The sequence below is a fragment of the Nannobrachium achirus genome (genome assembly GCF_963921795.1).
Source record: "Nannobrachium achirus genome assembly, chromosome: 13".
NCBI classification, from domain to species: Eukaryota; Metazoa; Chordata; class Actinopteri; order Myctophiformes; family Myctophidae; genus Nannobrachium; species Nannobrachium achirus.
This window is the reverse complement of record NC_137833.1, coordinates 33,596,862-33,610,480: the sequence shown is the minus strand read 5'-3', so window position 1 is coordinate 33,610,480 and position 13,619 is coordinate 33,596,862. Positions and strand designations below refer to the sequence as shown.

Sequence of the window (13,619 nt, the reverse complement as noted above, 5' to 3'; positions counted from 1 at the left end):
AAGAAAGGTTTAAATCATTTTATTTTAGCTCCCCCTACCACCTAAACACCACCATTGGATTCTATTGTTTAGTATTACAATGCCATTGGCCACAATATTTGCATATAAATACCCCCCACAGGGGCTGACATTCACACCCGCCACACCCGCTGAAATTCCAGAGTTTTGAAGAACAACATCTCACTTTTTCATGGAAGCTATACCTCACAAAAACATAAGTAAAATGCCTGTACAATTTTTTTTGGTGATCATTAGAATGTGTAGAACATGTACATATGTTATTATTGTGAAAAATATCCCCCATATGTAAATTAGAGCATGATTTATGATTTTTGATTTATGGCTATAAAATCTTACAAAAACATTTTTTTGAAAAAAACATTACATTTTCCTCTTAATAGGACTCCTACAACACCATCTGATTTTTTTCAATTTTTTATTTCAAGTATTTCTTAATGCGGGCCTTAGAGGGTTGTTAAGGAAGTTTTAAATTGTTGTACGGCAACGTTGAATGCCTTGAAACTAAGGCACCTTATAAATAAAATGTATTATTATTAAAGGGAATTTTTTAGATATTTTTTGCGGAGAAAACTCCCCTGGACTATAAGGAAAACGCTGATTTTGCTGGCAGGAGCTGGATTATTTATGTATTTACTCTGGGAAAACACCTTAATTATTTTATTTCTTCTAGAAATAGCAAATCTTTCACTCAATAGGGGAAATGCCTGTCGCAAGTTGATGTCATAATGGCATGCATGTGAAAATAAAAACAAAAGTAATACTTCCAATGGTTAATATGAGCATCAAATCAATATTTCAAATTTGTTTGTGTGTTGTTTTTTTGCACATGCATGCCATAAAAATGACACATGACATTTATGACATCAACATGCGACAGGCATTTCCCCTATTGAGTGAAAGATTAGCCATTTCTAGAAGAAATAAAATATTTAAGGTGTTTTTGATTTTACATTGTAGTTATAGAGGACAATTATAATGTATTAAGGCATATTTGTCATATTAGCCAGGGATCCTTTTAATAGTTTCTTTTTCGTTTGACTTACAGCACCCATACACTGTGAGACTTTAGCACGGCGTGTGCTTTGGACTGTGAGATAAGAAACCTAAAGGGGCTTTAGACAAATCTCAGAGAAAAAGGAACATATACTTTAACAGGAAGCACAGCAAAAACACTTTAAAGACATTCTTTCCATTCTCTACATTTGTGAAGTTCCTACAAAGGAACGGAGGCTTTGGAATGTTCTCATTCCAACCTCCCATTAGAAACAGTTCAGCTGCTCATAAAAAAACTCAACAAGAATGATTTGAATAAATAAAATGGCCCTATATTCTGACGTGTTTACTGCTGTAGTGTGTTTTGTTCAGTAACAGGAGTTCTCCTTGTCTCTCCAGATCTTTATTAAATATAAAATGCATTAGCAGGACAGAATACCAATTTTATCCAATCAGGAGAGAGAACTCACACTGGATACAGATTAAACAATTGAAATTGGAAGTCATGAAAAATTAGAACACTTCCTGATTGACTTCCACTTCCATTTACTGACTGACCGAAAATTGGCAACACACCTGAAAATGTATTTTCCTAAAATGTGTTAAAAAGCTGGAGACTGGGAGACACACATACACAGTATGTGCACTAGTGTTGCGCCGAATGTGGTGACCTATCGATTTCTGTTCCGTAGATAAGGTCACATGCTCATTCTGCAGCCAATCAAAAGTTTGGTTTCTGAGTAGGCTCACTGGCTTTTCCAGCCAGTGGCAAAAACAATACAATACAATATGCACTCTCTTAATTCCTTTTGATAAAGTTGGTTGGGGAGGTCCCAATAACTAATATGGGATCGGGAGCAAAAAAACGCGATCGGGACATCCCTACAGAGAACACATGTTAGGGGTTGGTAAGAAAAGAGCAGTATCCAATCTATCCATAGTAATAATCACCTCTTCCTCCCGGACCTCCTCATCTGGTGAGGGGGTTAGCCCCGCGTCTGTGCCCGAATCAGAGTCCAGTGTGAGGAGCAACCGTTTGTGATTGCGGCTCTCATCCCCATCCAGGCTGTCCTCAGGCCGTGCCAGCGGAGCCCTCTGCTTACGCCGGGAAACGGGGACATCTTCCACCCCGCTCACACCTGCCGGGAGAAACAACACGTGCAGTGAGAGGGATAAGATGACAATGATAAAGGGAATATAGTGCATGGTATCAAAGAGCGAGAAGGGACTTATATGACCTAATAGTAAAAGATGGTTTATTGTGTTAAAAATGAGAAACTGTGCAGCAGTGTGGAATTAGTTGGGTCATCATGTTGTTGGGAGTGATTCCAAAACCAACAACATTCTGCACTAGGCTACATGTTGTTACCCATCTAGGTCAGATTCTGAAATAGCCCTGAATGGAAATCCCAAAGGGGCAGAGAAAGGGATGGGAACAGAGGACGTTAAAAGGGATAATGTTTCACATTTCACACACTGTAGTTTTTCGTTGCTTTCTGTGAAAGCCAATTACTGTACCCAAGTCTGAAGAACAGTGTCATAGAGATGCTCCGATTGTGATTTTTGGGGCCGATACCGATCACCGATCAACTGGAATCAGTATCTGCCGATACCGATATTCCCGATCACAGCGTCAAATCCATAAATTCTTCTATTTATTGTGTTACTGTAGCAGCATTTATATATTTAATGATTCTTCTTACAAAACATTGACATTGTATATTAAGTATAAACATTAGGAGATTGCAGGCTGAGGTCCTTTAGTATGTGAAAATAGATGATCTAGCTTGTAGATCGGCAAAGCCGATACCGATCAAAGCCAATAGAGGCATTATCGGCCGATCGCGATCACTCACCGATCAATCGGCACATCTCTAATACATGGCCAGGTGAAAGAGGCATATGTTTAGCTTAAACCATGCTCAAGTATCCTCATGATACATTTGAAATTGTTGACACGTAATCACCAGCACATTAGCCTAGTTCCAGACCCTTAATCGCTAGCCACACCCCTTTAAATTTTTTGTTTTGGCGATTCAGGTCTAGCATCGCTCTCATAAGAGGCCTGCCTCGGTTGAAAATCCGATCGGCGAATCAGCGTCGTGAATCAGCGTCTTGTGATCAGCGTGGGTGGGGGTTTCCCAGAACTCATGTGTGTTTCCAAGTACACCAGCACCGCGCATCGCGTCGTGATAAAATGCGGTAAATTGCGGTAAAATGCGATCGTATCGATCTCGCTATGAAACACCAGTAGCAGGCATGTTATGTTGTGTTTGATAACTAGTTCGTAGTGCTCCTATTCTGACTGTTTCTTTGGTTAGCAAGTAGCACTAGCAAGCAACAGGCTAGCCACTAGCCAGCCACACTGAACCAATCGCTGAAGACTGCCTTTTTTTTGGCAACGCCCATCCCTGCAATCGCCTTCGGTGGAAGTGAGTTCAGACTGAATAATGGAGTGAAACGAAATGTCAATTCAGGCTGAGTTAGGCTACCAGCACATATTTATCAACATGGAAATTGTCAATACTCTATGTTGCAACATCACAACATTAAAATTTTAAGACTGTATTCGGATTTACCTTCCCAGGAAGGAGGTAAGCATTTTGATGCCGACCCCAAGAATAAAGCCAGCAGGTGTGAGTTTTTATTACAACTTTTTTTATTGCTGCTACAATGTATGAGGAACCAGAATAAGATATTTACTCTCATGTGCAGAAGATGCAATAATAAAACCTTTACAAAATAGTACATTTGGCCTACAAGCTACAAATATATAAATATAAACTCATGCAATGAATGGAGGAGTCTGACTGACAGATTAATCTTTCTTCCTTGAGTAAAACTTCTTTGGTAATAAACCCAATATGGATTGCTCAGCAGAGAAAGCTTTGTAATTCTCCCTTAGTTCATATACACTTAAAAGGATCCCTTGCTAATATGACAAATATGCCTTAATACATTATAATTGTCCTCTATAACTACAATGTAAAATTAAAAACACCTTAAATATAAAATTTCTTCTAGAAATAGCTAATCTTTCACTCAATATGCGAAATGCCCGTTGCAAGTTGATGATGTCATAAAACCATGTGTGATCTATCCCTATGGAATTTATGGCATGCATGTGAAAATAAAAACAAACTTAATACTTCCTATGGTTAATAATATGAGCATGAAATCAATATTTCCAATGCGTGTGTGGGTTTCTTTTTTTTGCACATTCATGCCATACATTCCATAGGGACAGACCACACATAGTTTTATGACATCATCAACTTGCAACGGGCATTTCCCCTATTGAGTGAAAGATTAGCTATTTCTAGAAGAAATAAAATATTTAAGGTGTTTTTAATTTTACATTGTAGTTATAGAGGACAATTATGTATTAAGGCATATTTGTTGTATTAGCCTGGGATCCTTTTAACAAAACTTTCACTCTGGAGCGAAAAGTTAATATTCTGCGGACAAAACCTAAAATTACCAGTTATACTGAAAATAGATTGTTTTAATAATCAAGTAAAACTCCTTTATGAAATATACATTTCATTGTAATTACATTCTAAAACAATGTGTTGTGGAACCTATTCACTGAGACCATGTTACTGGTTATAAATAGAGATGTTACCGATCAATCGGCAATGGATCAGATCGGGCCGATCAAAGCGTGATCGGCGATAATCGGTGGTTTAGATCAAAAGGTAAATTCACCGATCCGATCGGATCGGTGCATCCGATCAAAGCCGTATTATACAGTGCTATTCTATTTTTCAGTCTGTTAATAAACATGTCTTTAATATGACTGAAGTTCTGAACTCAACCATCAGCTCTTGTCAGTTCTTGGATGCCCACTTGAGGCCATTTTGGGGTATTGCTTTCCACAGTGCTAAAGGAATAATTAGTTACTGCTATGATAATAAATACATAGTAATGCTGGTAAATAACTATAAGGCAAATATATAAATGAATTCATGAGTGAATGAATGAATTAAAGTTAAAACATTAACATTTAGAAAATATAAATAATATATAAACCAGTAAGGCTCCCTAATCGGGAGATAAGCGACCGTAGGTCACTTATCTCCACAAATAGAGCAAAAATGTGTTTTGCCAAAATCTTCCTGATCCATGTTGATGACATGAGTGTAGACATACTGTGTAGTGATTTTTGTGATTTTAGGGCAAAATCTGTAGGAGCAGTGTCCAAAAATGTGTTTTTAAAAATCGGCCTGGAGGTGGCGCTATATGGGACAGATTCATGTTGATGGGATGAGTGTAGACATACTGTGTACCGATTTGCGTGATTTTAGGGCGAAAATTGTAGGAGCAGTGTCCAAAAATGTGTTTTGCAAGAATCGGCCTCATGGTGGCGCTAGAAGAGGGCCATGTGAGAAATGAGGGGTGGGGTCTCCGCGCCGGCAAGGCGGACGAATAGGTACCGGCCCCGGCTGTCCCGGTCGCTCCTAGCCGGAGTTACGGCATTTTATGTGAGCTGCAGTGTAGGGGGTCCTCCACTGGGGGCGCCACCACTTTTGCATCCGTTCTGGAGCACCAGGAGTCGGTGGTCCCCGGGAATTCCCCGTGAGCAGCCCCGTTGGGGTGGTCATTTGGTCATGTTTGCGCATTTGGTCATTTTTTACATCTGGGGGTCCCCCAGGGACCTGGGGGTCCCTGGAGCTCCGGGGGTCCTTGGAGGTTGTAGTTTGGCAGCCAAGGAACGTGTGTGCAAAATTTGGCATGGATCGGGGCAACGGTTGCGGAGATATAAGCAGGGAAAAAGTGTGACGTGTGAGGTGTGACAGACAGACGGAGGGACTGACTTACACTTTGTGGTGGTTTTGATAGTAAAGTGCGACCTACGGTCGCAATAAATAAAACTGGCCGCAGTGCCTGGGAGCTGTGTGGAGTCTGTGGACTGGTGAATGGTAGTGTAATGAAATATACCAGGCCAGTGGAGTGTGTGTGTGTGTGTGTGTGTGTGTGTGTGTGTGTGTGTGTGTGTGTGTGTGTGTGTGTGTGTGTGTGTGTGTGTGTGTGTGTGTGTGTGTGTGTGTGTGTGCGTGATAACTCACGTAACGTCTCACGTTGCTGAAGAACAACAAAGATAATTCCAAACAATGTCCATGGGAGTATAGGGACAGCACTTGTTGGCGATCTAAGGATAGCATTTTTAATTCCCTTTATAGAGTTTAAACGACCAGTTCTACCGGAGCTAGCATTAGCCATTAGCCAAACTGTGGACAGTGGAGAGAGGAGGAAGGAAGCGTGTTGCCAGACTTATGGGAGAGAAACAAGCAAACTGGTATATAAAACAAAACACTGTGTGGACAGTGGAAAGAAGAGTGTTGCCAGATTTATGCGAGAGAAACTTTTTTTCTCAAAAACTTTTTTTTTTCAAAAATATTTTATATCGGTATCGTATCGGTATCGGTGATGGGCCCCCCTCTCTTGTATCGTATCGTATCGGTTCAAAAAAAAGTCTATCGGTCGGACACTAGTTGAAAAGTGGCAAAGTCCTCCTTTAAAGTGATAGTTCACCTATTTTTGACATAAAGCTGTGTGAAATACTTGCCATTAAAACAGTGGTTAAAAATGTATTAATTGATTACCAGAGTCCCGTGGTCAGAGTTCTGGTCAGTTTCTAATGAATATTGAGTAGTTCCAATGGGGTGGGGGCCATTTGGCGTGGCCCAATCATTGAAAATAGATTAATCCACAAAACTAGCGTCATTTGTATTGTTGGCCTATTATATTTCTACCATATAGAGCGAGGTTTCGTTCTGATCAGCTGCCTGCAAAGCACCTTGTTTTGGGGAAATACGTTGCAGCGGCGTAGTGATACTGGACACAAAAAATAGTACCATGTGACAGAGGGGTCAAAGTTGAACGAAAGTTGGTCTATTTGGTAGAAATAGGTCAACAATACAAATGAAGCTAGTTTTGTGGATTCATCTATTTTTAACGATTGGGCCATGAGCCCCTGCCAAATCACCGGAACTACTTTATATTCATCTAAAACTGACCAGAACTCTGACCACGGGACTCTGGTAATGGATTAATACATTTGTAACCACTATTTTAATGGCAAGTATTTCACACAGCTTCATGTCAAAAATAGGTGAACTATCACTTTAAGTTCAGGCATCGTAAGTAGTACAACAAAAACATACCATCATGAAAACGGTTCACACACACACGCACGCGCACAGGTCGGTCTGTGTCAGGCACATCACTTCATTATGCCCGCTGCTGTCAAACTGGCAGTGTTATGACTCGTGCTGAAATTGCTGTGAAAAGCCTGACGGTTTCCATTCCATCTTAAATCAGCACCATCCGCTTTAGAACCCGCCTTCTCCAAAACTATATCCATTCATACAATCCAGCACATGCAAGGCACACAACCGCCGGGATGAAATTCTCAGTCATTGTGCTTGTTTTCTCCACCATGCCTTGTATTCCTCAGACTGCTGAGAAATCAGATTCTGCGCCTGCGGTAATTTCCACGATCGCGGAACCATGGTATCCTGGGGGGGTCGATTTCGTTCTGTTTTACATGGTACACCCAGCAACTTAGATGGCACACCAGTGTGCCACGACACACGGTTTGAAAAACACTGCCCTAAAATGCATGTGCACCATATAATAAAACAGCAAGCCTCTGGGCATATACTACAACAGTCACAGGGCATCCATCCACTTAACAGGTAGGACAAGAATTACACCCTACTCATTGAGCCGCTGAAAGTATGTGTATCCTGAGATCAATGGACTAAACAGTACATTATGATATTCATGGTAGGGAAGGGGATGTCAATATGCCATCATCATACTACTGCTGTCAGACTGAAAGTACTCAGGGTAGAACGATTATTCCATAACCGGAGGTGCAATAGTTTCCCATTCCACCGGTCAAAGGCCAAGTAAGCCATGTGAAAGAGAACATAGGGGTCAACAACCCAGCACCTGGTTGTGTCCTTAAAATCACTGATGGGTATTAAATGGATGGCAAAATGTCTCAGACTTTTTTTTTTTTTGGTTCACTGAGCCCCATGTTTACAAAGTCGGTGTTTTGGTCCGCATGCTGTCCATTCTGGTGACAAGACGCAGTAAAGCTCATGCAGAGTAGGACGCCGTCTGCTGTGGTCATTTTCCTCTCTGCCAGTTCTAACCGGCCTAGGGCCAAAGGGTGCTGTGCTGTGATACTGGACAGATATCAGGATGACACACAAACAAAACACCACCTGTCGTAACCACAGCTCAGTGGGACTGGACTGCTGGGTTGGTGAGTGCCTGAACAGTATATTGACACTCCATTCTATGATGTCATGCACAAGCACAACTGCACAAAAATTAGGCTGGACCATTTTAGATAATCTCAAGACCTACTCTTTAGGGTTTTTTGAGGGGTCACGGTGCAGGTGAAATTGAGAAAATTACTACAAGGCCAAGAGTTGTCAACAAACTCATGCAGAGCCCTACCTTTAAGTGCTTTAACAGTTAAGTGCTCATATACCCGTAAGGTGGAAATATATCATATCCTTCACAACTCTGTCATTATAAAGCAAGCCAGACAAACAGCCCATAAACTAGTCTGTCAATTGACATGCCGCTACCTGGGGTAGTCTTAAACTCGTTCTACAGGCCTGCTCAGAACATAAATTAGGCTTCATGACTTATGACTTTTGCTCAGAATATAAATTAAGCTTCACGACTTTTGACTTTTTGACATTAGCCTCAAATAGCAAACAAGACATTAGAATCTCATATCCAAACCAGGGGTCTCTCCAAAATATGGTAGCGTCAAAACCTGTGACAATTAGGGACGCCTTGGTCCGATCTTTAAGATTAACAGGCATGAGTTCTTAACATATTGCATTTTTTGCATTTTAGCTGTATGTATCAGGCAGCATTCACCACCTTGAAATAGTAATACAAGCAATCATTACTTATGGGAGGTTATCACACGTGGGCCACCTTATATACACCTACATTTGATTGGTTTTAATATACTAGAAAATGCGATTGTGCTATAAATGCACCCACTAACCAGCATGACCATTCTGCTCAGCACACAAATTAGGCCTGCACATTTCCTGAGTGTGTGGCAGCATGTCACAGGTTGCCGTCAAGGCCAGAGCGACCCTCAGCATGATGAAGTGGCACTGTAGCCACAGTAGCATGATTACAAAGACACCATTCTGCAGGGACTGCAAGCATTCTGTATTGCAGCAGTGTGTGTGCGCGTGTGAGAGAGAGTGTACAATAAGCTTTCAAGTATACTGAAGGGAGGCTAGTATGTTAGCTATAAACTCCACCCAACATATTGACAAGTAGTTTTTCACAATACATACTCATTGAACTCACGTGCGATATATCAAGTGCAAGACAGACTGTCCGTCAACTTGCACTGAATTGGGGCAGAACTAAAATTAGATGCTTAATTTCTTATCTTGTTGAAGCACTGAGCAGATGTTGTCTGGCCCAAGTTATTTACACACATACACGATTATGTCAAGGGAATAATATAAGTTCAGTATTAACTTGGCGGGATAGCTGGTGAAACTCTTCGCTATCAGCGGCTGGAGAATCCACATTTATCGGAGACATTTGGTTGTTTAACAACATGAAACCTAGTAGTCTCTGAAAATGCCATTTCATCATGATGGTTTATTTGTTAACTATTTCATCACATTATTTAGCACATTTAAGCTTGTGAACTTTCCTCACCAACAGGTACGGCACTGCAAGAACTTTAATCTAAGATTATTATTTTTTTCACTTAACTCTTATTCTGCCAGATGTTGTTATTTATTATTGGGTTTTGTGCCAGCAAAAGCACCTTACCTTTGCGATGATATAGACAAAGGTGTATTCTTTTTTTTTTTGAAATGTTCTCTTAAAGAGTGTGCCGTGGCTCTACCAGCAGTAGGGGGCAGCCTCATGCAAGAATTAATGTGAAAATGGTCTTAGATCGACTCTTGCTTGTCAAGGCTGTTCAAGGCTGATGAGTCGCTACAGAGCAATAGATCCAGAGAAAAACACATGGAACAGTGTTGTGACTCCATTGATGTTAACGTCCAGTTGGATTTTAAGAGTACTTTTATGGGAGCTGTTTCAACGGTAGACACCCGCGCGACACCTCAACAGGTTACAGACATCAAACCAAGGTACAAAAGAACGAGCCAAAGAACGTACAATTGGCATTATCGGGCCGTCAAAAATGGGGCGAACGGGAACGTTCAAAGCGTGGATAGAGTTAATCACATGAACCCTAGTATTCTGTAAGGGAGGGAGTGGAGCAAAGTACAGACCCCTGGCTGGGGGATCATGGTCAATTAAGTATATAAGATATATATTTTTTCTTTATGTCCCCAGACCAACAGTAGGGGCAGTAACAGACTACACGGGGGATATGGCAATGACTAAATTAGGGTGAAAATTTAAAAGACAAAAAATAAAAATTAGAAAAACCCCAGTGCTTTGATTGCTGAGCAAGGCAGAGCTATAGTTGTACCTTATTTACTTAGTGAGCTCAGTCAACAACTAAAGGAACACCTGACCATCATGTACTGGAGAAGATGTGTTTCTCAAATGGTAGTATTAGCTCAAATAAGCAATCCAAACCAATTTTATTTATGACGCACGTTATGAATAACACCTTATTGCACTCAAGATGACGTGTCAATGTTGTCAGTTACTGGGAAGTCGGAGGTCTAGAAATTTCCACAGAAACAGGGAGTTAGAATCTCAAGAAGGGAAGGTGTACCGGATTACATCATTAGGATATTATGTGCCACTGTGATAAAAGCCAAGGAAAATAAATTAGTTTTAAGAGGTTTCAATAACAGGTAGTGGGGGCCAGCCTGACGCGGGTGGGCAACATGTTCCAACGTTTGGGGCCTTTAAACTGCAAAGGCTGCTCATGATAGGATTGCACTGTTTACACCGATTTACAAATCCTGAAGTGGAAATCAAGTTATCTTAATTAAGGTTGAGAGCTTCAGTTAACGATATTAGCCTATCGTATTATTTCTTGGACTATTATTAAATACAATCTAATAAAGAACATTTACGATCTAATACAGGTTAGAAATGTAATCTGAATCAATGAGATATAAATAAAATAAAATAAATCCACAGAGCCCTACATCAGCGTACACAACATGATCCTGTGCTCCAATCTAATCTTGCATTGTTCTGTTTCTAAGCAGTGTCTATCTTTAACTATGCAGGCCAAGTAGAGAGAGAGAGAGAGGGAGCGCAAGAAAGAGACTGGGCAAGTTAGCCTACATCTCAGCTCTGTATCCCAAAACAGCTCTCTCCTCCCCAGACTCATGCACTATATCTGAGGCAGACCTTGTTGAAGAAGGCCAGGTTCACCACTGTTAAGTCAGCCATCTAAATATGGTAATGTTCCAGTTTTAAGGGTAATTTTCCACTCATTTGTATGAGACTTGGTTGGTACAATAAATCACCATGTGCATTTGTTTTTTGTAGGTGAATATGTTATTTAAAATGTGCTAAGAGCAAACATCAACCGTCAGTACTTTCAGTCAGTACCATGTTATTTTAGGAAAACATCAAACATAGTATGCTTGACGACTCCTTGTTTCACATTTTCATTTTGTTAATTGCGACCGTAGGTCGCATTTACTACCAAAACCTCCACCGGCTGTCTGTGAGTGAGTGAGTGAGTGAGTCAGTCAGTCCGTCACACTTTTGCCCTAAAATCACAAATATCACTACACAGCATGTCTACACTCATGTCATCAACATGGATCAGGAAGATTTTGGAAAAACAAATTTTTGCCCTATTTGTGGAGATAAGCCACCTACGGTCGCTTATCTCCCGATTAGGGAGTCTTACTGGTAGACAAAACACTGGTAGTCTGGGCATCTTCTGCTAATTCTGCTAATGCTTCTAATTCTCAACAGTCTCCTTGAAATTAATAACCACAGATCAATCCATTAATAGGTGTTGAAGTGCAGCTACAAGTTAGTAAAATAATAATGTAAATAGTAGTAGTACTGTAAATAGTACAGTAAAAGTATAAAACAGTTGTGCAACATGAACTGTAGCATTCAAAATATGACTGTAAATTAAACATTGTAAATCTGGTATCGAAATGACAGACTTGCCGATACTGAAACCAGCATTTTAAGCCGTATCGGCAGTTTTTCTGATATTGGGTATCTACTGCTACTCCCCCCTCCTCTTTGTTGCAGACGAAGATGCAAAATCTAAGGGTTTCCATTGCACATTTTCAAGCTGAAAGCAAATCATATGGGTATGTTTCAAGGCTACTTTACTTAGCCACAGGACTCTGGAGAATGAAGTTGTGAAAGAGCGCTAGGGAGCAACTCAAGCCTATTGAGATGCAGGCACACAATTCCTTGCTACACACACCAGTGGACAACTTGACTCGGCTTCTCTGGATGCAAGTCAAGCAGGGCAAACCTTCAACTGCGCCAAGCTAAGAGAGATTTTAGTCTGTGCTCAGAGGACAAAGTGCAAATTAAGTACAGCCAGAGTGAGTGCGTGTTACAGTGATTGTTACCACAGACAGAGCCAGTAGGCCTGTACAAAACAAGACACAAAAGTGGTGTCAAGATATGGGTACGGTTGGGTTCTGTTCACATTTGAAACAATATGGTACTACTAGTACCCTTTCCCGTTAATGTACTGTAATAACAAAATATAATTTAATCAGTTGTTAATAAATAAGGACAAGAGTCTCAATTTCAACAGTTGTTTCAAATGTCGTTGTTGTTGTAATATGACATTTATTTTCACTTGGAATTACACTATCCAAAATGAGAGATTTGGATTGTAAACAACAGAATTCAGACTGGCACATAGCTTTGCTCCAGGACCCAAATCCAAATGGTGTCAAACCATACCATTTCAGCTAGCCTTTACCCTCTGACAATTAACATTATGCACATTGTTTTGAATTCAGGGTAAGAGTGATGCAAGGGAGCAATGAGCATCACTTACAGACACTGAGAATTTTGTTTTAACCCAATCTCAAGGTAAATTAAACACAGATTAAGGCAAAAATCCCATTATTGTGGTCAATACTGAGATCATGATAATTATTAATTTGAATTTTAAGATGATTAAATAAATTGGTCGTATTACCTTGAGCTGCAGACATCAGCATGTAACAAATATTGCACAATATTTGTTGTTTTTCCACTCATTGAAACCAGAATGTTTCCAAACAGCTGAATTGGTTTTACCTTTCTTGTTGACGAAAGGCTCTCTTTCTTGGCTCAAGCTGGACTAAACATCTCAGTCTAACTGAGAACGAGTTTAGACTAGTAGAGTGTTGGTCAAAACAAACTACTGTAAACGAAAGAGGGTGTACTGGATTGATAACGCAACAAACAACATGACAGCATCATTGCAAAACTGAATACAGCACAATAATCGTTTCTTGATTATCTTGTTTTCATAATCATTGAAAGACAAAATATAATACAAATACATTAATAAATAATAATTTATAATAATTAATTGAGCAGCCCAAACCCCTATCGGCTGCATAAAACTGCAGTCCTCGTTTCCTGTCCAAAACTGCTGCTGAGCCAAAGCCAATCAAATG

General features: G+C 40.3%; 1 protein-coding gene across 4 annotated transcripts in view; it reads right to left on the bottom strand.

The window, feature by feature from the left end:
- Positions 1-13,619, bottom strand: part of LOC308297649 (atlastin-2-like) — a gene marked incomplete at its 5' end in the record, with an annotated part of 37,359 nt that overhangs the window by 21,467 nt on the left and 2,273 nt on the right. For 3 of the 4 annotated variants that reach the window (XM_080741164.1, XM_080741165.1, XM_080741167.1), the window contains one exon: positions 1,966-2,153. In XM_080741164.1, coding sequence (XP_080597290.1) covers positions 1,966-2,153 — 188 coding nt within the window. Of the gene's footprint in view, positions 1-1,965; positions 2,154-13,153; positions 13,227-13,619 lie in introns of those variants that run through there. The other variant, XM_080741166.1, reaches the window with a different exon arrangement.